The 24,520-nt window shown below is 46.1% G+C and overlaps 1 protein-coding gene across 6 annotated transcripts in view; it reads right to left on the bottom strand.

The window, feature by feature from the left end:
- Nucleotides 1-4,493: 4,493 nt before the first annotated feature.
- Nucleotides 4,494-24,520, bottom strand: part of LOC110519702 (transcription factor HIVEP3) — an 89,775-nt gene continuing 69,748 nt past the window's right edge. For 3 of the 6 annotated variants that reach the window (XM_021596673.2, XM_021596677.2, XM_021596680.2), the window contains exons 2-7: nucleotides 19,213-23,908; nucleotides 18,787-18,935; nucleotides 11,563-11,738; nucleotides 8,996-9,097; nucleotides 6,674-7,323; nucleotides 4,494-6,258 (exon numbers count right to left, since the gene is read on the bottom strand). In XM_021596673.2, coding sequence (XP_021452348.2) covers nucleotides 5,683-6,258; nucleotides 6,674-7,323; nucleotides 8,996-9,097; nucleotides 11,563-11,738; nucleotides 18,787-18,935; nucleotides 19,213-23,496 — 5,937 coding nt within the window. In that variant the 5' untranslated portion in view covers nucleotides 23,497-23,908 and the 3' untranslated portion in view covers nucleotides 4,494-5,682. The remainder of the gene's footprint in view (nucleotides 6,259-6,673; nucleotides 7,324-8,995; nucleotides 9,098-11,562; nucleotides 11,739-18,786; nucleotides 18,936-19,212; nucleotides 23,909-24,520) is intronic. The other 3 variants (XM_021596696.2, XM_021596688.2, XM_021596700.2) reach the window with 3 other exon arrangements.

Below are 24,520 nucleotides of genomic sequence, written 5' to 3'. Positions count from 1 at the left end.
CTGCCGTGCGTGAAAAGCTTGTTTTGCCCATTCTAACATTCAACTGAACAGTAACTGAATACCTCAATGCCTGTCTGCCTGCTTTATATAGCAAGCTACAGTCATGTGACTCACTGTCTGTAGGAGAGAACCATTTTCATGAACAGGGTGGTGTACCTAATAAACTGGCCTCTGAGTGTATATGTACTAATCTACCTCAATTACCTCGTACCCCTGACTCGTTGACTCAGTGTCACAATCGTCGTCAAGGAAATGACTGGACCAAGGTGCAGCGTGGTAAGCGTACATTCTTTTATTTTAAATGTCACCAACAAAAACAAACAACAAAACGAACGTGAAACTCTGCAAGGCTATACATGCTACTAACAAAGACAACAACGCACAAATGAGAAAAGGAAAAAAGTCTGCCTAAGTATGATTCCCAATCAGAGACAACGATAGACAGCTGTGACTGGACCAAGGTGCAGCGTGGTAAGCGTACATTATTTTATTTTAAATGTCACCATACCCGGCCAAAAACAAAGAACCAGAAAGCATCGACTTTCCTCACCCGAGTCACACCCTGACCAAACAAACAGAGAATAAAAGGATCTCTACGGTCAGGGCGTGACAGTACCCCCCCCTCCCAAAGGTGCGGACTCTGGCCGCAAACCTGACACTATAGGGGAGGGTCCGGGTGGGCATCTATCTTGGTGGCGGCTCCGGTGCGGGACACAACCCCGCTCCACCTCTGGCTCGCCCCACTTTGGTGGCGCCTCTGGTGCGGAAACCCTCGCTGCAGGCCCCCGACTGGGGACCCTCGCCGCAGGCCCCCGGACTGGTGACCCTCGCCGCAGGCCCCCGGACTGGGGACCCTCGCCGCAGGCCCCCGGACTGGGGACCCTCGCCGCAGGCCCCCGGACTGGGGACCCTCGCCGCAGGCCCCCGGACTGGGGACCCTCGCCGCAGGCCCCCGGACTGGGGACCCTCGCCGCAGGCCCCCGGACTGGGGACCCTCGCCGCAGGCCCCCGGACTGGGGACCCTCGCCGCAGGCCCCCGGACTGGGGACCCTCGCCGCAGGCCCCCGGACTGGGGACCCTCGCCGCAGGCCCCCGACTGGGGACCCTCGCCGCAGGCCCCCGACTGGGGACCCTCGCCGCAGGCCCCGGACTGGGGACCGTCGCTGCAGGCTCCGGACTGGGGACCGTCGCTGCAGGCTCCTTGTCATGGATCGTCCTACAGGCTCCGAGCCATGGATCATCACTGGAGTCTCCGGGCCATGGATCATCACTGGAGGCTTCGGGCCATGGATTATCACTGGAGGCTTCGTGCCATGGATCATCACTACAGGCTTCGTGCCATGGATCATCACTGGAGGCTTCTTACGTGGAGCCAGAACGGGTCTCACCGGACTGAGGAGACGTACTGGAAGCCTGGTTCGTGGAGCTGCCACAGGGCTTACCAGGCTGGGGAGACATACTGGAGGCCTGGTACAGTGCCTTGCGAAAGTATTCGGCCCCCTTGAACTTTGCGACCTTTTGCCACATTTCAGGCTTCAAACATAAAGATATAAAACTGTATTTTTTTGTGAAGAATCAACAACAAGTGGGACACAATCATGAAGTGGAACAACATTTATTGGATATTTCAAACTTTTTTAACAAATCAAAAACTGAAAAATTGGGCGTGCAAAATTATTCAGCCCCTTTACTTTCAGTGCAGCAAACTCTCTCCAGAAGTTCAGTGAGGATCTCTGAATGATCCAATGTTGACCTAAATGACTAATGATGATAAATACAATCCACCCGTGTGTAATCAAGTCTCCGTATAAATGCACCTGCACTGTGATAGTCTCAGAGGTCTGTTAAAAGCGCAGAGAGCATCATGAAGAACAAGGAAACACACCAGGCAGGTCCGAGATACTGTTGTGAAGAAGTTTAAAGCCGGATTTGGATACAAAAAGATTTCCCAAGCTTTAAACATCCCAAGGAGCACTGTGCAAACGATAATATTGAAATGGAAGGAGTATCAGACCACTGCAAATCTACCAAGACCTGGCCGTCCCTCTAAACTTTCAGCTCATACAAGGAGAAGACTGATCAGAGATGCAGCCAAGAGACCCATGATCACTCTGGATGAACTGCAGAGATCTACAGCTGAGGTGGGAGACTCTGTCCATAGGACAACAATCAGTCGTATATTGCACAAATCTGGCCTTTATGGAAGAGTGGCAAGAAGAAAACCATTTCTTAAAGATATCCATAAAAAGTGTTGTTTAAAGTTTGCCACAAGCCACCTGGGAGACACACCAAACATGTGGACGAAGGTGCTCTGGTCAGATGAAACCAAAATTGAACTTTTTGACAACAATGCAAAACGTTATGTTTGGCGTAAAAGCAACACAGCTGAACACACCATCCCCACTGTCAAACATGGTGGTGGCAGCATCATGGTTTGGGCCTGCTTTTCTTCAGCAGGGACAGGGAAGATGGTTAAAATTGATGGGAAGATGGATGGAGCCAAATACAGGACCAATCTGGAAGAAACCCTGATGGAGTCTGCAAAAGACCTGAGACTGGGACGGAGATTTGTCTTCCAACAAGACAATGATCCAAAACATAAAGCAAAATCTACAATGGAATGGTTCAAAAATAAACATATCCAGGTGTTAGAATGGCCAAGTCAAAGTCCAGACCTTAATCCAATCGAGAATCTGTGGAAAGAACTGAAAACTGCTGTTCACAAATGCTCTCCATCCAACCTCACTGAGCTCGAGCTGTTTTGCAAGGAGGAATGGGAAAAAATTTCAGTCTCTCGATGTGCAAAACTGATAGAGACATACCCCAAGCGACTTACAGCTGTAATCGCAGCAAAAGGTGGCGCTACAAAGTATTAACTTAAGGGGGCTGAATAAATTTGCACGCCCAATTTTTCAGTTTTTGATTTGTTAAAAAAGTTTGAAATATCCAATAAATGTCGTTCCACTTCATGATTGTGTCCCACTTGTTGTTGATTCTTCACAAAAAAAATACAGTTTTATATCTTTATGTTGGAAGCCTGAAATGTGACAAAAGGTCGCAAAGTTCAAGGGGGCCGAATACTTTCGCAAGGCACTGTATGTGGAACTGGATCAGGTCTCACTGGACTGGGGAGATGCACTGGAAGCCTGGGGCGTGGAGCAGGCACCGGATACACTGGGCCATGGAGGCGCACTGGAGGTCTCAAGCGTAGAGCTGGCACAGCCCGTCCTGGCTGGATGGTTATCTTCGCCCGGCAAATGCGGGGCGCTAGCACAGGATGCACTGGGCTGTGCAGATGCACTGGAGACACAGTGTGCAGAGCCGGCGCGGGATACCCTGGGCCGAAGAGATGCACTAGAGGCCATGAGCGCTGAGGTGGCACAATCCATCCTGGCTGGATGCCCACTCTAGACCGGCCAATGCGAGGAGCTGGAATATAGCGCACAGAGCTGTGAACGTGCACTGGAGACAATGTGCACTTCACCGCATAACATGGTGCCTGACCAGTACCACGCTCCCTACCGTGAGCATGGGGAGTTAGCTCCGCCAACCTCCCCATATGCCACCCCAATTTTTTGGGGAGTGGCCTCCCGATCTTCCTTGCCAGCCGTGACCCTGTGTAACACTGGGCCCCTTTACTAGCTGCTTCCGCCTTCCTCGCTGCTTCCACACGGCAGGCGATCCTTTCCAGCCAGGATCTCCTCCCATGTCAAGGATCCCTTTCCTTCCAATGTCTTCCCATGTCCACTTTGTCTGCTCCTCCCGGCCACGCCGCTTGGTCCGTTTGTGGTGGGTTGTTCTGTCACGATCGTCGTCAAGGAAATGACCGGACCAAGGTGCAGAGTGGTAAGCGTACATTATTTTATTTTAAAAGTCGCCAACAAAAACAATAAACAACAAAACGAACGTGAAACTCTGTAAGGCTATACATGCCACTAACAAAGACAACAACCCACAAATGAGAAAAGGAAAAAAGGCTGCCTAAGTATGATTCCCAATCAGAGACAACGATAGACAGCTGTCCCTGATTGAGAATCATACCCAGCCAAAAACAAAGAACCAGAAAGCATAGACTTTCCCACTCGAGTCACACCCTGACTAAACAAACATAGAGAATAAAACGATCAGGACTTGACACTCTACGATCAGGACTTGACACTCAGTACTGGTACCCCGTGTATATAACCAAGTTATCATTACTCATTATGTATTTATTCCTTGTGTTATAATTTGATTCTATTATTTTTATCTACATTGTTGGGAAGGGCCCTTAAGTAAGTATTTCACTGTTAGTTTACACCTGTTGTTTTCGAAGCAAGTGACAAATAACAATTTATTGAATTTTGTTGATATTAACTCGTTGTTATTTTGTGGAATTCAAACAGAAGCATTCTATATGTATTAATCAATCAGTATTGTGGTTGACCTATTAAAAAAATTATGACATTTTTTAAAAACAAGAAAACAAAACAAGTAAAATAACCTCACAGAAGTCTGGTGCAATTTTTATTGGTTCAGAGAAAAAAAAATGTCCTGTGTGAAAATATTTTGGGCACTTGTTCCATATCCAATCTTAAAAGAGAACTTCCTCTCCATCTCAAGTCTTTTGAGAACATTATGAAAAAGACAGACACATGACTAAATAAAAATGGCATGTTTTTTTCCTCCAAAAATGTCAAGTAAAAAAACTTAAAGAATAACTTACATAGTTTAACAAAATAATAAATATGGAGCACTCTTCTCTGTACAGAGACATAACATTGACTATCTTTTTATAAAAAATATGACTTCAGTGCATTTTCTTTGCAAAGCGCTCACTGTTCCTTCAATATACCACCTCATATTCCATATTTTAGAATACCCTGACATCAATGCAATGGCCTTAAAGGGATAGTTTGGTGTTTTGGCAATTAATTATTATGTCTCTGCATCCAGTATGAAGGAAGGTAGAGGTGCTGTAGTTTTGTGAGCCAATGCTAACTAGCTTAGTGCAAAGACTGGAAGTCTTCGGGTACAGCTAGTTAGCATTGGCTCACGAAACTACTTCTAACCCCAAACTATCCCTTTAAGGATACAAACAATCAATCATCACGCCACACAGGAACCCCCTTCCTGGAAACACAGAGTGTAAATCAAAACTTCACAGCCTTTTTTCTTTGTCGTCATCTCAAGACAAACACAGAAAGAAAAGGCACAAGTAACTACAGTTTGGGTAATAGTGGACAAAGAGACAAAACAAATAAATGTGAATTTATTGTTCATTAACGATTTTGGTCATTTACAAATGTATTCATATTTATTTGACATATATATTTAAATATATATTAAGATACCTGTATCTCTATTGATACTGCTAAGATCAAGAGATTTAAAGAAATCGCCAAAAATGAAAAAGTGCATTTTATAACAAACCTGAATATTGCAGAAGAACTAACATTTAAGTTAACAATTGAATTGAAAACTGTGTAAAAACAAAGCAATACAAAACCCAAAAACAAGAGTTGCAACAAAAAGCGTAAAGGATGCATGACGTATCAAAGTGCTCTGGCCTTGATTGGTTGAGTCTCCACCTTAGCTTCTTCCTCTACCAATTCTGAACCAGTCGTTCTGGACCACAACCCTGGTGGCTCCTGCCTCTCAGACAGCTATCCAATCCCGTGTGTGGGAGGGGGGACTGGCTGACTAGGGGGATGGTCCTGCCTGGCTGTGTGAGGGCCGTCGTTTTCTGGTCTCTCCCTCAGACCTGTGTGAGTGGGAGGAGCTGTGTAAGCTGTCCTTTTGCATTGTGTTTATCATCCCTGGGTCCATCCTACCCTGGTGCGAGGTGGAGGGTTTGGAACATATGGGTGGGGTTATACTGGGAATGCATAGCCCTGATTGGCTGGCTCCTACTACTTCCTGGCTGTCAGACCAGTGGTCCCCAGGAGTTCTGAGCCCTTGAGTTATGGGGGTCCTGCACCAGGGGGTTTCCCTCCTGGTCTGGCCCAGTAAAAGCCCCTCCATTGGGGGAGAGGAGGTCGAGGTGGGGGCAGTGGGGTGGGAACGGGGACGAGCCTGCACCATCTGAATGCCCCCAATGGGGATCATCAGGTAGGGCACCCTGGCCTGCTGGGAGTGCAGAGGCAGGTGGCTGAAGATGCGGTCATTGGACTGGGACTGGGCTTTAGGGCTGTCAGTGGGGGAAAGACGGAAAGCTGGGGGGAATGACAGGCAGGGCTCTGGACCAATCTGCCCTTTACTTGGTGTTCCTATCCTCTCCTGTACGGGGAGCAATTACCTCATCATTACTTCACACAGTAGAACAAAACACTGAACATGTTTTCACATTGCCTTTGGCTAAACTGGGCTTCCAATGCAGATTTTAAAACACAGTGGAGGGGAGCAAGCAAGACGCAACCACAGGCATTAAACACCATCAGCCGCCAGCCTGATGATAGGAAAAAAACTCTCAAAAGTACATTTACAAAGTGTTGCATAGTTATGTATTTAGGTCTCTGCTATTCTCATATAGTGAGTGTTAGCTTAGTACCAAAAGGGAAATTACTCTGCAATAAGATGTGTTTACTACTGACCATTACTGACAATGTAGTTATGTGGAGGGATGGCTAATTACATCTCATTTTGTAACTGACAAAACTACAGGATCACCAAGTGAATTATATACATAACTTACCATTGAACCCACCTGTCTGCGATCGCTGGCCATCATACTGGGGATGTCCCATGGCAAACGACTGGGAGACCTGCGAGGTCTATGTTGCACCCCCAGGGACGAGGGAGAGGCCCGGGCCCACAACACCCGATACTGGCTAGGGGACAGAGGCCGCAGGGGGTACAGGGGGGATAGAGCTCTGATGGGGGATAGAGCTCTGATGGGGGATGGTTCTCTCTTGGAAGAGGGCGAGAGGTGTCGGTTGGGGGAGGCCAGCTCCAGTCTGGGGGAAAGGCTTCGGATGGGAGAGCAGCTCTCACTGCTAGGGGAGAAGGCCCTGGGGGAGGCGTCCCAGAACAGTGCCCTCCGGCTTTCTGGAGAGGAAGCACGCCCGCTGGGCCACAGTCTATGGGTGGGAGAGGGCTCCTGGCTGAGGCAGGGATCTGGCTGGGGTTCTGGGGCTGAGGGGTCAGGCGTGCCCTGCTGGGACCGTCTTCCGCTGCTGGAGTGCCCCCATGTGGACAGACGGCGGTCGGGTGAGGAGGACGGCTCGTTGTGAGATGAGTACTCCTCTTCATCATCCTCGTCATCGTCCTCCTCTGAATCATCCACGTCAGAGAACTGGTGCTCATCCTGGTCCTCGGAGCCAGATAAATGCTCTTCAATATCTCCTGATGAGAAAAGGGGAAAACTTACACTAAGCCTAATTCTCCAAACTCCAGTCCTCCAGAATGCACCTAAATTAACACAGTTGTGTTCAGTAGTCACGAAATGGAAGAAAGCAGTCAGAAACAGAGTGAAACGGGGAGGTACTATCTGAACTTGTCCAATACGGAACACTTGGTCTAAACTAGTTCCAGATTGAAAGGCAAGACTGAAAACCAGCAGACAATGCAGCTCTACAGAAACTGAGTTCACCTAAGTCATTATGGACTTACAGTGAGCTCCAAAAGTATTGGGACACTGACACATTTGTTGTTGTTTTGGCTCTGTACTCCAGCACTTTGGATTGGACTACGAGCTTCAATAAAAATACAATATGTTTATAAACACTTCTACATAAATGTGGATGATACCATGATTACAGATAGTCCTGAATGAATCGTGAATAATTAAGAGAAAGAGAAAGTTACAGAAAGTTAGACACACAAATATGCTAACCTCCAGTGCTATTGTGAGAGGTTAACATGTTTTTGGGGTATAATATTTGTGCATCTAACTTTCTCACTGATCATTATTCACGATTCATTCAGGACTATCCCTAATCATGGTAGCATCCACATTCATGTAGAAGTGTTTAGAAACTGCTATTCTTATTCACAATAAAAGTGACTCCAAAATGACACAATACATTATTTACCATTCCTTACTACTGGGCAAAAGAAATTCTGACCACAACTAAAACAAACAGAAAATGCATCCAACAAGTTTGTAGTCACAAGTTTGTAGTCACACGAGTCACAAGCCTGATGTAATCATTACATGCTAGGTACATGGGTCCAAATACTAAACTTTTGACTACTTTAAAATACATAAGTAAATTTGTCCCAATACTTTTGGTCCCTGAAAATGGGGGGGGGACTATGTACAAAAAGGGCTGTAATTTTTAAACGGTTCACCCTATTTGGATAAAATGACCCTCAAATTAAAGTTGACAGTCTGCACTTTAACCTCATAGTCATTGTATCATTTCAAACCCAAAGTGATGGAGTACAGAGCCAAAACATAAAAAAATTGGGCACTACACCCCAATACCTTTGTATATAAACACACACTCATACACACAAACACATGAAATGGGCACAAGGACCAGGACAGGGTGACTTCCTACCTAACATAACATTCTATCAACCTGATGCTATAAATAGCGAGCAGATTGGCAAGGTTTGATTTAATGGAATCGTGCTGCTGTTCCCATTCATGAAGTCTAACAGCTGGCATTTGAATGGAAGGGTTGTTTGAATGGGCTGTCCTTGGCTCAGTGTTGAGTGCAGTCTGCTACCGGGAGGGATGGAGAGAGGGATGGGTGGCATTGAGCCTGCACAGAGAGGGGGTGGATGTGAGTGTCTGGAATGCTGTTCTTTATAGGCCAGGACTGCCGCCTTGAAAACAACACTGTACATCTCTCCCATCCTGCACCAGAAACAGACTCTATGGAATGTATTTGGCCATGTATTCTTCATGTATTAATTTAATATTTGTAATTTCTCTTCAGCACAAGAGTAAGGAGAATAGCAACATATAGCCTTACATATAGCTTACATATAGATACAAGGTTAGCTATCGTGTCAGGTTTGAGGAAAGATGTTTGATGAGTGAAGTTTCCTCCCGATGGTATTGTACCTGCTTCCTCGGTCTCCGGCTCGTCCAGTGAAGACCCAGACGTTCCCATTGACTGGCACTTCTTCCCATGAGCCTTGGACTTCATGTGCTTGGTAAGGTTCCCTATGAAGACAAGGAAAACAAGAACAGCAAAGCCACATTAGACTGAACCAGAGCAGGGTAGATGAGGAATAATTGATGGTGGGGAGAGAGACCGGAGTACAACCAAATAGCCGAGCATAACTAGGTTTGCAAAATTCTGGGAACTTTCAATAAATCCCCTGTTTTTTCCAAAATCTTGGTTGGAAGATTCCCGGAATCAGGAGGGAATAAGCAGGAAATCCAGAAACCTCCAACCAGGATTTCTGTAAAACCAGGGAATTTATTGAAAGTTACCTGCATTTTGCAACACTAAGTCCGAGTCGTTTTTAGACAGAACATCACAGCCCGCCGATGGGGAAAACCACCTGTTGTTACCTAGGTTACCTACCCCCTTTGGCTCACAGCAAAAAAACTTGACCTTTTTCAAACTGAATTTTCTTGTCGGCTTGTTTTAGTCAATTACAAAACTACATTTAAGAAAAGTACAACATGTCTAAAGATTACTTTTCAACATTGCCTACTCCTAAGCATTCTCATTACTAAAAGTAATATTGTAGGACATCCCTCATGCCCCTTTTCATTTTGCCTTCTGGTAGGCCGTCATTGTAAATAGGAATTTGTTCTTAACTGACTGTTATTTGCCTAGTTAAATAAAGGTTAAATAAATCAAACATTTGGGGAAAAAATGACGGTGCTAGCAGCCAAGTTAGTGAGTACTAGCTACCTACTGACCGGAACATTATAAGATAGCAAAAACCAACAGAAACAAACAGACAATACAGTTACAAGTAGTGAGTGGAGTTACAAACAGACTATACTAAGCAAGTTTAATGTCTTAAATGTGATTAAATGTTTTTCACACACACATAGCTACAGTGCATTCGGAAAGTATTCAGACCCATTGACTTTTTCCACATTTTATTTACATTACAGCCTTATGACTTGGAAAAGCACACACCTGTCTATATACGGTCTCACAGTTGACAGTGCACGTCAGAGCAAAAACCAAGCCATGAGGTCAAAGGAATTGTCCGTAGAGCTCCGAGACAAGATTGTGTTGAGGCACAGATCTGGGGAAGGATACCAAAACATTTCTGCAGCATTGAAGGTCCCCAAGAACACACTGGCCTCCATCATTCTTAAATGGAAGAAGTTTGGAACCACCAAGATTCTTTCTAGAGCTGGCCGCCCAGGGAGGTGACCAAGAACCCGATGTTCACTCGGACAGAGCTCCTCTGTGGAGATGGGAGAATCTTCCAGAAGGACGACCATGCAGCACTTCACCAATCAGGCCTTTATGATAGAGTGGCCAGACGGAAGACACTCTTCAGTAAAAGGCACATGACGGCCCGCTTGGAGTTTGCCAAAAGGCACCTAAAGGACTCTCAGACCATGAGAAACAAGATTATCTGGTCTGATGAAACAAAGATTGAACTCTTTGACCTGAATGCCAAGTGTCATGTCTGGAGGAAACCTGGCACCATCCCTACAGTAAAGCATGGTGGTGGCAGTATCATGCTATGGGGATGTTTTTCAGCGGCAGGGACTGGGAGACTAGTCAGGATCGAGGGAAAGATGAAAGGAGCAAAGTACAAAGAGATCCTTGATAAAAAAAACCTGCTCCAGAGCATTCAGGACCTCAAACCTTAGCACACAGCCAAGACAACGCAGAAGTTGCTTCGGGACAAGTCTTTGAATGTCCTTGAGTGGCCCAGCCAAAGCCCGGACATGAACCCAATCGAACATCTCTGGAGAGACCTGAAAATAGCTGTGCAGCGACGCTCCCCATCTAACCTGACAGAGCTTGAGAGGATCTGAAGAGAAGAATGGGAGAAACTCCCCAAATACAGGTGTGCCAAGCATGTAGCGTCATACCCAAGAAGACTCAAGGCTATAACCGTTGCCAAAGGTGCTTCAAAAAAGTACTGAGTAAAGGGTCTGAATACTTATGTAAAATGTGATAACAGTTTAAACTTTTATTTTATAAATTGTTTTTGCTTTATCATTATGGGGTATTGTGTGTAGAATGATGAGGAGAATTTCTGAATACTGAATACTTTCTGAATGCACTGTACATGTCGCCTACTTGGGAACCAGACCCCATATTTTCCACGCCAAATTGCCTGAAGCCACAGGGCTCTTCTCGCAGGCTCCATTTCCTTATGTTGGAGCATTGCGAACCGCAGTTCGGGATTTTTTACCAGGTTATTTGTATATTGAACAACACAGCAGTTTTCCGGCATGTTTTGTTATTTCTGTATAATAATACAATTGACAGTTAGCTCTTTTACAATGGGGGTCAATGGGGAAAAATGTTTGTTTTCCCCAATTTGTGGGCATGGTCAAGAGGAATTCCTTCTTATGATGTGAATATCAACTTGGAGTATAGCTAAACTGCTCAACCATATACAAAGACAGAGCGACACTGATGCTGTATGACTTGGGTCCTATTTAGAAAGGTCACACCTCCTCCTCCTCTTCCTCACCTTTGGTTTTGAAGGCAAAGTTGCAGTGTTTGCAGACGTAGGGCCGGACGTCTGTGTGTGTTCGAATGTGCTTCCTTAGCATGCTGGGCTTCTTACAGCGGATCCCGCACTCTCCGCACACATACTTTCCTCGGCCACGACCCCGCACATACACATACTCCTCATTAGACTTGTATCTGATGGGAAAGAGGGGGAGAGGGACAGAGAGAGGAAGTGGGGGGAGAGGGAATGAGAAAAGAAAAACAAAATACATAGAGTTAAAAGTAGGTAAAGATTGCTCCCTGGGCCTACTCTACACAAGGCACTCTTTACATCAGAGCGGGGTAGCCCCACCAAACCCCTGCTTCCTCTAAGTCCCCTTGTAGTTCTCTCTCTCCAGCCTGTCTATGCCCGTGGCAGGCAGGCAGGCAGGCAGGTAGGTAGAGAACCCAACCTTTATCCTAAGTTTGGGTGACTTGGCCAACAACATCAGTAGCTACAGAGAGGGAAGCCTGGCTTTAGCCAAATAGACAATACATACAAAATCCACCTCTACATTTAGCTCTACTCCTCTATAAAAGACTAGTTTATATTTTGTTTTTAAAACTTACGGAAATACTATGCACTACCCAACCTGATGTACACTTATCTTTAAATACAGAATTTGTTATACAGTATACTTAATCAACATGAATAAAGATCAGAATTCGCATTGAGCTCCAATGAGGCAACAACAGTACTTTGAACTAGAGGTCAACCGATTATGATTTTTCAACGCCGATACCGATTTATTGGAGGACCAAAAAAAGCCGATACCGATTAATCGGCTGATTTTTATATATATATTTGTAATGATGACAATTACAACAATACTGAATTAACACTTTTATTTGAACTTAATATAATACATAAAAAAATCTATTTAGTCTCAAATAAATAATGAAACATGTTCAATTTGGTTTAAATAATGCAAAAACACTGTGTTGGAGAAGATAGTAAAAGTGCAATATGTGCCATGTAAAAAAGTTCACGTTTAAGTTCCTTGCTCAGAACATGAGAACATAGGAAAGCTGGTGATTCCTTTTAACATGAGTCTTCAATATTCCTAGTTAAGAAGTTTTAGGTTAGACAATACATACTATTGGATGTTCTTATAGGCACTATAGTATTGCCAGCCTAATCTCGGGAGTTAGGCTTGAAGTCATAAACAGCGCAATGCTTGAAGCACAGCGAAGAGCTGCTGGCAAACGCAGGAAAGTGCTGTTTGAATGAATGCTTACGAGCCTGCTGCTGCCTACCACCGCTCAGTCAGACTGCTCTATCAAATATCAAATCATAGACTTGATTATAATATAATAAACACACAGAAATACGAGCCTTAGGTCATTAATATGGTCAAATCAAAGCAGCAACAACTGATTGTGATAATGTCATTGATGGAATGCAACAGCGTTTTGAGTCACTATTGTGAGTGCAGGCACACGGCATACACCCAGCAGGAGAAACTGGACAAAATGTGTTAAAATTACATCACACTGACAATTTCAATCTGTTTCTGGTTGTGATGATGCTGGGCATGAATGTGACTACGAATTATGGTACTTATTTTCCACCATAATTTGCAAATAAATTCATAAAAAATTCTACAATGTGATTATCTGGATTTTTTTTCTCATTTTGTCTGTCATCGTTGAAGTGTACCTATGATGAAAATTACAGGCCTCTCTCATCTTTTTAAGTGGGAGAACTTGCACAATTGGTGGCAGACTAAATACTTTTTTGCCCCACTGTATAACATTCTATTAGTTGCAAGAATATTGTATAGTAATTTAAATTGAAGAGGAATCCGGCGTTGTTTTGCGTATCAATTCATAAACCATGTGCCATGAAATCTCTTCCCAACTATTTTGCAATTTATATGGCACAGCTGTCAGTTTTTTGGTCCTTAAATGAAATTGGTGTATGTTTTTATTTATCACACTTTTCTTTAAACATTTATGTTCTTTAATACAGGGCCGATATACAAGTTCCTTACTTTTTTCCCCTTCTACTTGCCTCTTCCATTTTTGTGGTAATGCTGCAATTAATTGGTTGTAATTTTGGGTAGAGCAGACCTTTCCATATGTCTGTGTTAGCTGCATGTGTGACATAACTCCACCAGTCCTATTTATGATATCATTCACTAAAATATACCTTTTTAAACATTTATTCAATAAATACAGTTTTTTTTTATCAATTAGTATATTTGAATTTAACCACAATATTTGTTGTACTATTTGTTCCGTCCTTTTAGGTGGATTAAACTGAAATTGCAACCAACTTTCTAAGGCTTGTTAAAAAAATAAAGATATTTTGGAGATTATTTATTTTTTCAAACAACCGAAAGTGAGCAGGTGTAATCTGAATAAAGGGGAAAAGGCCCTTCCTGAATATAGGATGAGACATTCGTACCAATTGACTAGAGAACCAGTTTGGATTTAACTATAACTTTTGTATGACTGATGCCTTTAGTGAGAGGTCTAATGCTTTAATATTTAATCATTTCTGCCCACCGAATTCATATTCATTATATAAATAGGCCCTTTTAATTTTATCTGGCTTGCCGTTCCAAATAAAACTGAATATTTTTTGTTCATATAATTTCAAAAGCAGGGTCACTGGGTGTAGGCAAAACCATAAGCAAATAGGTAAACAGATAGGTACTCTGTGATTAACTAAAGAGTTAATCAGGGTGATTTCTCCACAAATAGACATGTATTTTCCTTTCCATGGTAGCAAGATCTTATCTATTTTTGGTAACTTTCTATAAAAATGTATTGGAGTGAGATCATTTCTTTCTTTTTGGATTTGTATACCGAGTATGTCCACATCTCCGTCAGACGATTTAATTGGTAAACTACATGGTAATGTAAAATGTGCATTTTTTAGTGATCCAGTATGGTACATTTATCATAATTTGGTCTTAATTCAGAGAGGATAGCAAAAGTATCTAGAGCCTCTAAGAGGCCGTGGAGAGACTCTAATTGTGGTTTGAAAAGAAAACATGAATCATCAGCGTACAATGACACCTTCGTTTTTAAGCCACGGATTTCTAATCCCTTAATATTATTGTTTGATCTAATCTTAGCAGGTAACATTTCGATGGCAATAATAAATAGATATGCCGATAGTGGACAACCTTGTTTTACTCCTCTAGATAGTTTAAAACTTTCTGAGATGTAGCCATGATTCACTATTTTACACCTAGGGTTACTATACAGAACCTTAACCCATTTTATAAGAGATTCCCCCAAATTGAAATGTTCTAGGCATTTATATATAAACTCCAGTTGTACTTTATCAAAAGCCTTTTTAAAACCAACAATGAAAACCAGGCCTGGTGTCCCCTCTCCTCCATGTTTGTTTGTGTTGCAAAATATTACCGTAAAGACTGATTTGCAACAACAAAATAAACGATAGAGCATAATATGAAACGATAGACGTTTTTCGATCGTCACACGATATATTTCGTCATATCGCCCAGCCCTAATCCAGACCTCATGAAAGTGCCCAGTATACCCTTAATCCTGTAATAAATCAAATCTGGTGATACATAACTTGATATTTCTGCCATCCATTGTGACATTCCAATTAATGGCAATGCATTTCTTAGCCGCTATAAATGATTGGTTACAGTTTCTTTTGTTAAGTATCAAGTATCAACATTTCCAAGCAAACAAAAACAGGGAGAAGGGAGAATCTGTAGACATGCTGAGATAAAACAGCCTTCATAATAAGACCATAATGAGTTTCTAGAGTTGCATAACATATGAGTTTCCGATAGCAGCTGCCAATGTTCAGCTATTGGTTGGGAGACGACTCCTTGCCCGTCGACTCCCATTTCTGGGTGTCAAGCTTAGAATAGACTCCTCGACTCCTAAGATTCAGTATTTTTGCAACGGAGGAAACATTTTTTTTGTAGTGTACTAAGAGAACATAAACTCTAGCATCTTTCACAGAAAAGAAAGAGCGAGCTACTGAGGGAGAGAGAAAGGGATGGAAGTTGCACAGCCAGGCATAGGTAGGCATGTCGGCTACCAGGCAGACAGTCAGAAGCGTGCAGGTGATCAAAATCTGTCGGCTATAGGCATGCTGTTTCGCAATTCCTTGGCTTGCAATGTCTTGTGCAAGTTCACCAAAGTAGGGGCTATCAATAAGTAAGCTGAGCTATTCTACACACAACAACTGAAGACCAAACACATACTAGCATTTTCATAGCGAAGAGAAAGAGGAGCAAGTGAGGGAGAGAAGTTTGAGGCAGGCAGACAGCCAGTCAGAACTGTGCGCATAGGCTATACCTTGGCAATCTCCATTTAGCAATGCCTCATATATTCACCAAAAGTATATTCAAGTATATATTAGGCTATCAATGAGTACGGCTAAGATATTCTTCATAGTGGAAGTGAATTGAAGTTGAACATCGCCAAATGCATAAATTAAATTAGGCAATAAAAAGTATTATTATTTAATGAAACCCTGGCTGGCTATTGATGTCCTAGATCAGGGCTCTCCAACCCTGTTCCTGGAGAACTATCTTCCTGTAGGTTTTCGCTCCAAACCCAGTTGTAACTAACCTGATTCAGCTTATCAACTAGCTAACTATTGAATCAGATGCGCAAGATTAGTGTTGGAGTGAAAACCTACAGGATGGTAGCTCTCCACGAACAGGGCTGAAGAGTCCTGTCTTAGGAAATAGATCGCAAAACAGAATCCCCACTAAACTTTTTGGAAATGGCAAGTTCACTTTTTCATCCATAAACACGGTCAAGTGCAAATATGATTCAGCAGCTCAAATCAGCAGGAAGGAAGTCACCATAGATGGATCGCTAAAATAATGATTACGATCACAATTCATACATTGAATTATTATGGGAAGACCTATACATTTGGAAGCCAACCACATTTGGAAGCCTAGCACGAGTTATCAGTATAGCCTATTATCGTCTGGACATGACTTTGTAATATCTTCACGCCAAAAATAAAAAAAACTCCAGGCTTCCGTCATAAGAGTCGATTCAATTAGAAAAATTAAGAATTACAGGGGGCAGTTTTGAAAAAATGAATCCTGTGTGAATTCCTCTGGAGTAAAGCACATGCTTGGATAATAACTATAAAACCAACGTATCTAGTAATATCCGTTCGAATAGGGCAATAACATGGCAAAGAATAAAGTTATGAGCAGAGTGCACCGCATCATCCCATGGGATCAGTCAAGGCGGTGCACAACAGAAATATCACAGAAATATTCGAGTTCCTACACATCACCTTCTATATTCAAACAAAATAGCCCTTTTATAGGCAAATGGGCAGAATCATGCTCATGTCAGTCCTCTAGAATACAAATGTAGTCTTTCCAGTAGGACTCTGCAACAATGAGGTTTATGTGTGTGCGCATCTGTTTCAGCGTGTTTTGGGAGTCGAGCAAGGGTCGACTCCTATGACTCCAAACACGACTCCTACAACCCCAAAAATCCTGGAGTCTTGCACCAGTATGTTCAACTCTCCCGTGCTGGTCCAGCCAGCCCTCCAGAAGCTTTGCCTTCACACAGCCTGTCCGTCCGCTTTGTGGCGTCGGCGCGGTCCTAAATCCAGCCAAACAGCCTACCCACCTATTATGCGTGGGAATACTTGGAAACAGATTACCAAAATTAAAATCACTTGAAGCTGATTTCCTTGTGTCTTTCATGCCCTCCCAAAAATATATTATTTATTTTCCTCAGACAAATTGGTTGATCATATAAAACCACCGCCAGTTGGGGAACCCTGATTTTATCTGTATGTATTAAACGCATAACTTATTTTTATTATATTTAATGGATTCATTCCTTTTATATTCCAAAACTGTGTGATCATACCTCAAAAAACATGCTAACCTCTCACCATTACCAATAACAGGGGAGGTTAGCATTTTCGGGGGGTATGATATTTACTCTATGCCTCTAACTTTCATTACTCATTCATGATTCATTCATGTAGATGTGTTCGGAACCAACTATATGGAATTCTAATTTTTCAGATTTGCTAATTATAACAAAGCAAGCTCTCTATATTTGAAAATGATATGGTGATTTGTGGAAAGCTCTACTCCTATATATTATTTTGGCTGGAATTATCATTCTTCACAAATGTTATAATAAATCAATGTATAAGTAACAATTTTATGAGAAATCATTATTAATATCCTAAAAGTGTCAATAATTAGATCACAAACAGCATTGTATAAGCTTAAATCACTCACCCCCCACCCACACACACACCTCTTATGTTGTCCATCTGTCATTCGTTGTAAAAATTCTCTATCACACATCTTTCTATCAACACCTATCGGTTTGTATTTCTGTCTCCATCTCTTTCGCACACATGCATGTATGTCCTTGTCTGTCATAAGGAAACTAAATGTTTAATGTTTCCTTCTATATTTCCCTCTATCCACCATTTCCCCTCCATCTTTCCCTTTCAATTCCATCTCTATCACACTATCTTTTACTGTGCTCTTGGCAGATCACGATCTGTTGGCTAGACTGCAGAAGCTGCCACAGGAAAAGGCAGCTTTGTGAGCTGCGATCAGAAGCAACAGTGAGAGCATATTCTGCAGTGGGAAGACTCTCACACACCTCACAGCAATTAGTCGTGTTCAATACCCACACCCAATTATTGCCTTTACTCAAGAGACTTTAGGTGATTTCTTTCCTACATATGTATGTACAGTACAGCAGCTAAACTTCAGTTGCTCTTGTGTCATTGAGAGGAAGGTATACCAACACCCATGAGAATCTCATAAAACACATCTGGTGAGATGCTTTCTGCTTGTCTGCTGCACCGCACAAATCCCAACCCCATTCAACACTCTACATTTTCTACCAGCTGTGAATGGGAAAGGCTCTGCTGTCGGTATAAATGAAGTCCCTGGGGGCTAGCTCACCTGTTTCTCTGTTATTCTGGAAGACTGAAGTGTAAAACATTCTCCATTGTTACTGCTTTGTTTCCCCTTATGTGTCATTTATATTTTGAGACTCAGCATTTGGTGGCAACTCTGTGCTTTCTGGTACTGCTACCGTATCTGAATACAATGACTCACATCTACTGTATTGCTACATCTCTACTGCCTTTATCTGTCAGTAACGTTGAATATCTGCATGATTAATTTTGCAGAAAAATCTATCTGCTCATAGAAAACTCCACTAGTATTAGTTGATCAGGGCTTACCCGCCCTCGAAGATTTGGACACGGAGAGGTTCGCTCTGTTTGGAGGTGGAGGGCCCTTGCACCTCTCTCTTCTCCTTCTTCTCCTCCTTCTCAGGCTGCTGTGGTGGCTCCTTCACTTCGACAGGGGTGCTGGGTGGGGTAGCATGTACCTACACTCAAAGACAGATACGGGCAAATTCACCAACATCTTGGTTGGCATTGATGATATACAGTACATTGGAACAACAATTAATGTCAAACATTTCATGTATTGGTTGTGTATAATCTAACAGCATAGTGTCTGGTAATTTCCAGCTGTGAAGTTGTGGGGTATGCATTATTCTATATAATTCATAACTAAAACTGAATCAGCGGTTTTGGTAGTTTTGGTCTAATTTGTGCCCATGCTGTGGTTTGCTACATATTGAATATTGCTGTTATATTTACCTCTGAAATGTGGGGCTTTCTACTGCTGGCAGGGACCACCTTGCCTGTCGCCGGGGTTAGAGCTGTGGCCATGGTGTAGGTCTCTAAGCTGTGTTTCTGCTTAGAGTGCAGCAGGGACAGGGCCAGCTTGGTGGACAGGCCTGGCAGGTTGGGGTTGTGCACGCTGATGCTCCAGGAGGTGTAAACGGAGGTTTGTGGCTCCCTCTGGGCAGAAGGGTTGGGCTTCGCGTAGTTCAAGTAGCACCAGCTGACTGAGGTGGTGGTGTGGAGGCTGGGATACAAGGGGGCTTTGACTCGCTCAGGACTCTGGGGTACAAAGGACGCACTCACTCCCTGGCCCTCATTCCCCTTTTCTTTCTTAGGTCCAGCCTTCCCTTGCATCTCCCTCTCTTCCCTGTGCCCTTCTGTGTCCCGTACATTCTCTTCCTCCTCGACTTTCACAGTTACTACTCCTATCTGGGCCCTTTCCGGCTCTTTCTTTTTGTCTTCCCTGATTTCCAGTTTTCTCCCAGAACCCGTATTTTCCTCTTCCTCTCCCACCTTCTCTCCCTCCTCCTCTTCCTCCTTCACTCGTTTCTGCTGGCGCTGGGCCTCTGTGCTGAGCTCCAGACTGGCTGCAGGAGAGAGCATGCGTTTGCTCCCTCCAGCCCCCAGTGGCTCATAGCCCTCTCCGGACACAGAGCCCAGCTCCAGGGGTAGAGACAGGGGCAGGTAGCTCTTGAAGTCCGGGGTGGGGATCTTCAGGTAGGACCTCTGCAGCTTTTCCTGCTCCAGCTGGCCCATGATGACCATGGCCATGCAGCAGATGGGCTCCTGGGAGCGGGCTGACGCCAGGATCTGGGAGAGGGTGGTGTACAGGGCACTGGCGTAGGTGATCATGTTGGTCTGGAGGCGCACTGGCACCATCAGTGACACGACTGGCGTCAGCTGTGCCAGGCACGTTGCGATGACAAGCGGGGGATGGCGGCAGGGCAGAGGGACTAAGGACTGAGGAGCTGGGGTAGGGAGAACCACGGTGGAGGGCATGGGGGGCTGTGTGGGGACTTGGATGGTGAGCCCAGGAGAAACAGGGAGGTACACAGCCTGGCCAGCCCCAGTGGGGTACTGCAGGGAAAGCAGAGCTGAAATAGGATGGAGGGGCAGGCCTAGGCGTTCTGCCATGTGAAGCTGCCCTGGGTGAACTTGTATGGTTGGAGGGGAAGGGTGTGTGTGTAAGAAGGCTCTGTGGATGATGTGGGTGGAGAGGACATCTGAGATGGCAGTGGTGACCGGATGGAGCTGGGCTAACTGGCCAAGAGGGAACCGATCATGCCCAGTTGGTCGCATGGGGAATGGGAGTATCCGGGGCTGGTGGAACAGCTGTACGGTCTTCCCTATGGCCCCCAGGCTGAGCTTCGAGGTGCTGGCTTCAGCTGGGTGGAAGGAAGGGTGGCTGGTGTAGGACGGGTCCGGCTTGGTGCTCCCTGGTCGGCCTGAGTGGCTAGCCACGGCCCCTTCCTCGTGGTCTGGCTCACCGAGGGTGGTGTGCTTTACCAGTAGGCACTTCCTCCTCTCCCTCCAGGCTGAAGCAGACTCCTGCGGGGATAGGGAACCGTAGTCAAAGGATTTGCTCCTGGTCTCCACGATCTCATCCGTGTGCTGGGGGCTGACCGGGGCCTGCTCCGAGGCTGAGCGCCGCATCTCTCTTTGGGGTTGGTATTGTTGGTGGGGGCCCGAGGGCACTGTTAGCATGTGGGAGCCCTGGGTGCTGCTGGAGCCCCAGGGGGAAGGCTCAGCAGGTTTTCCCCCCATGTCTTCAAAGAAGGCAGAGCGGCTGGGTGAATGGGAAATGCTGCTCTCCTGGCTGGGGCTCTGGGTCCCCAGCGATACCGACTCAAAGCTGGACTCTCTAGAAGACTGGGCAGCAGCCTCGGCTAGACGGAGACGCTTCTTCTTTGGTGGCAGCTTCTCGGCGGGGAGCTGAGCCATACTCTGGCTGCGCTGAGGCCACTGGAACTCCTCTACCACTCTCTCTGGCTCCTTGGACGAGGATGCCGCCGCCATGGGCGACACTGACACCATATCAGCGTCAGGCTCCACCGTCACTAGGATCTCTGGCACTTGGATGTTGTGCTGGCGGACCAGGCGGGACATGGAGGGAGATGATTTTGGCTGCGGCTGTTTTTGCGGTGTTAACTGGCTCTCTCTGAGCTCTATAGACTCCTGGCTCTCCATGGATATACTTTTCTGCTTCTCGAAGGAGCTGGTGTGCTGGATGACCGAGATGCCCTTCCTATCTTGCTGCTGCTGCTCAGCCTGTGAGGGAGCACCTGAGAAGGCCTCACTCTGCTGCACCCGATTTGGCACTGCAGTGGTGGTTGCGGGGCTGCAGGTCACAACAGCTGTAGGCCTGGGGCTGGGAGGATCCTCCTCCAGACTATCCGCTTTCCTCCTCTTCCTCACTGCCATGGCCAGTGCCCGGAATTTATAGTGCATCATCTGGGGGCGGTCATCCCGGAACGCCCCATCCACCTCTCCTCTCTCCAGCTCCTTTATTGGCTTGCCTGTGCAGAAACCCCTGTGGGCCTCGTAACTTTCCCTTTGTTTACAGCGGATGCCGCAGGTCTCGCACTCATACAGCCTTGGACCTTTGCGTTGCTGCTTCCTGGTTAGGCCAATTTCTGTAGCTGCGGAGGAGGAGGGGCCAGCCTCCTCCAGGCTTAGCTCAGTGCCGAGGGGCAACTCGATGGCGGGCTGGCGCCTCAGCAAACGGTACTGCCCGCCCACCCTCATCTTGGCCACCACGGCCTGCTGCTCATCAAAGGAGTGGCTCTGACCAGAGAACCCCCAGGGAGAGGTGGTGGAGTGGTTTTCCTGGCCTGCTGAGGTGGGCATGGAGTGGCTTCTCAGCAGAGGCAATGAGGAGGAGGACTTCTGGACCCCCGATGGGCCCACGTCTTGGATATGGGGATGGAATGATTGGCCTGTCATACTGGGACCTGGGCTTTCTCCCTTAGGCTCAAACACATAGGGGTCTTTGGGGGAGAAGAACTTGGGTGACTCCAGACTACTCTTCCTGGAGAGCGAGGAGCGCCTGGGCTTGACGCTGTCGATCTCGCTGGTGTCCACAACCGCCTTGTTGATGGTGATGAGTTTGGTGATGTGCTCGATGACCTGCGTCTTGGGCATGCTGAAGGGCATGCTGCTCTTCTCCTCCATCCCCGATGAAGAAGAGTGGGCGCGCTGCTGATGGGGACCGCGCTGCTGCCCTCCAAGCCGCCCATACTTGCCCAGGATGATCTCGGCATAGGTTTTGGCATTGGGAGGGCTTACCTGGGAGTCAGCTCGGCTCATCTCAGAGCTCCTCGAAAGGGAGAAGTAGCCTGACTCTTGGCTGCCTTTACTGCTGGGGCCCAGTGAGGAGGAGGTGGAGGGAGGGTCGTCCGGGGAGGCCATGGGGCCACGCTTCCTCTCGCTCAGCCTCATGGCCAGTCTCTGCTTCACGGCCTGGGAGTCGTCAGGCCTTTGGCCCTCCTCTTGCCCTGACAGCGCCAAACTGCTGCTGCTCTTCTGCTTGCTCAGCCTCTCCTTCCTGTACTGACCCGTCTCCTCCTCAGAGTCTGTGCTCTCCCCCTCCGTGGGCTCCTCGGGATCCTCTCCCAGGGCGCTCATCTCGGGTCCGCTCAGGCTCAGCTCGTCCCGGCTGGATGCCAGGCCTGCCTTGATGCGGTGGGCGTGGGACTTGCGGTGCTTGTACAGGTTACTCTTGGTCTTGAAGGAGAAGCCACAGGGGACGCAAGGATAAGGCCTCTCCCCTGTGTGAGAGCGGATGTGTTTCTGGAGAACGCTGGGTTTGGCACATGGACGGCCGCAGTAAGTGCACACGTACTTCCCCGGTTTCTGGAGCTTCCTCTCGCCTCTTTTAGATGGGCTGCCCTCTAGGACTTCCTGGTTGGGCTGGGACTGCACCCCCTGAGTGTTGTGGCCTTGGGTAGAGGAGGATTGTAGGGATAAGGTGGAGGGGGAGGAGAAGCTACCTCCTGAAGGACCTGGGGTGTCTGTTGAGAGCTGACATGCTGCTTGGGTCTTGTGCTGATGCTGAAGCCTGAGAAGCAGGTCGCTACGTTTAGGCTTGCGGTGGTGGAGACATCCCAGGCCACCGTGGACGGGGCGGGGGTTGGATGACGGTTGCTGTGGCTGAGTTGGACGGGACCCTGTGGGGGGCTCAGTGGCCCCAGGAGAAAGAGGCTGCTGTTGCCTTCCGGATCGCTCCCCATCAGCAGGGTGGCTGGGCTCCGCCTCCATAGAGTGGGGAGGAGGCCTTACAGACACACAGGGATTGCCTCAGGGAGCAGTGCACCACACAGCCTCATGGGGCTAGCCACAGTGCCGCAGGGATGCCTGGGACGAGGGAACATCTAACGGAGTACCTTTTTTATGAGCAGGCCAAAAGTCTTTCAAGAGGACCAAATAAGACATAATTAAAAAGTGCCCCAGAGCAGCATAGAGGATGTAGGTAAACATAGATTCGCTCTCATCACAGAGTAAGTCTGAGCCATTTTGATAGGTCTTCACTGTGGATTGGGAGCTAGATGAGGGTCTGGCTTGGCATACTGCTGGACAGTTCTGACACCTGTGGCTCTGGTGAGTAGAAACCTCTGGGTCTTCTCTTGTTCCTCTTAGGCCGTCTCTGGTCAAACCTAGTACCTCACTGGATCTGCAGAAACACAGAAATAAGCAGAAGTGAATCACAGAGCTTAGGCAGACCTGACAAAATACACCTCGGCATTAGTTTCATCATTATTAGTTAGTGACACTATCGATGACTAGGTGGCCAGTCCCTAAAGACCCCCAAAACAGACTGTCATGGTGTTTAGGCCTAGTCAAAGCCCTGTGACCAAACACTGACTCTCACGTTGATATTGCTGCCACAAATCATACCCTGACAAATAAGGCCACATTTCCTTGGCCTGATGAGTGGAGGAAGTGCTCTAATGATCACATTAGCGAGGTAATTGCGGTAACACCGTGTTATTGCTCTGATCTATTCTTGCTCTACCTGTATGCTGGAGTCTCTGCCACATACAGAAACGGTCTATTTCAGTGTACTTCTACCCTGTAATGTTGTAACGTGCAACATCCAACATAATACCTCCTGGTTCCAAAAAGAGCTCAGACACAGTGAGAGAGAAAACTCTACCACACCACTGTGTATCTATCTACAAACCATCTGGCTAGAGCAGTCTGCACGAGACACCACTGCTCTGAGAAGGCCAAGCCAGGTCAACATCCAGGGCAGCAGCGCCAACAGAGAGGGTAAAAGTGTGAC

The sequence above is a fragment of the Oncorhynchus mykiss genome, chromosome 3 (assembly GCF_013265735.2).
Source record: "Oncorhynchus mykiss isolate Arlee chromosome 3, USDA_OmykA_1.1, whole genome shotgun sequence".
NCBI lineage: Eukaryota > Metazoa > Chordata > Actinopteri > Salmoniformes > Salmonidae > Oncorhynchus > Oncorhynchus mykiss.
Note: the sequence above shows the minus strand (reverse complement) of the source record. Positions and strands in the feature narration are given on the sequence as shown.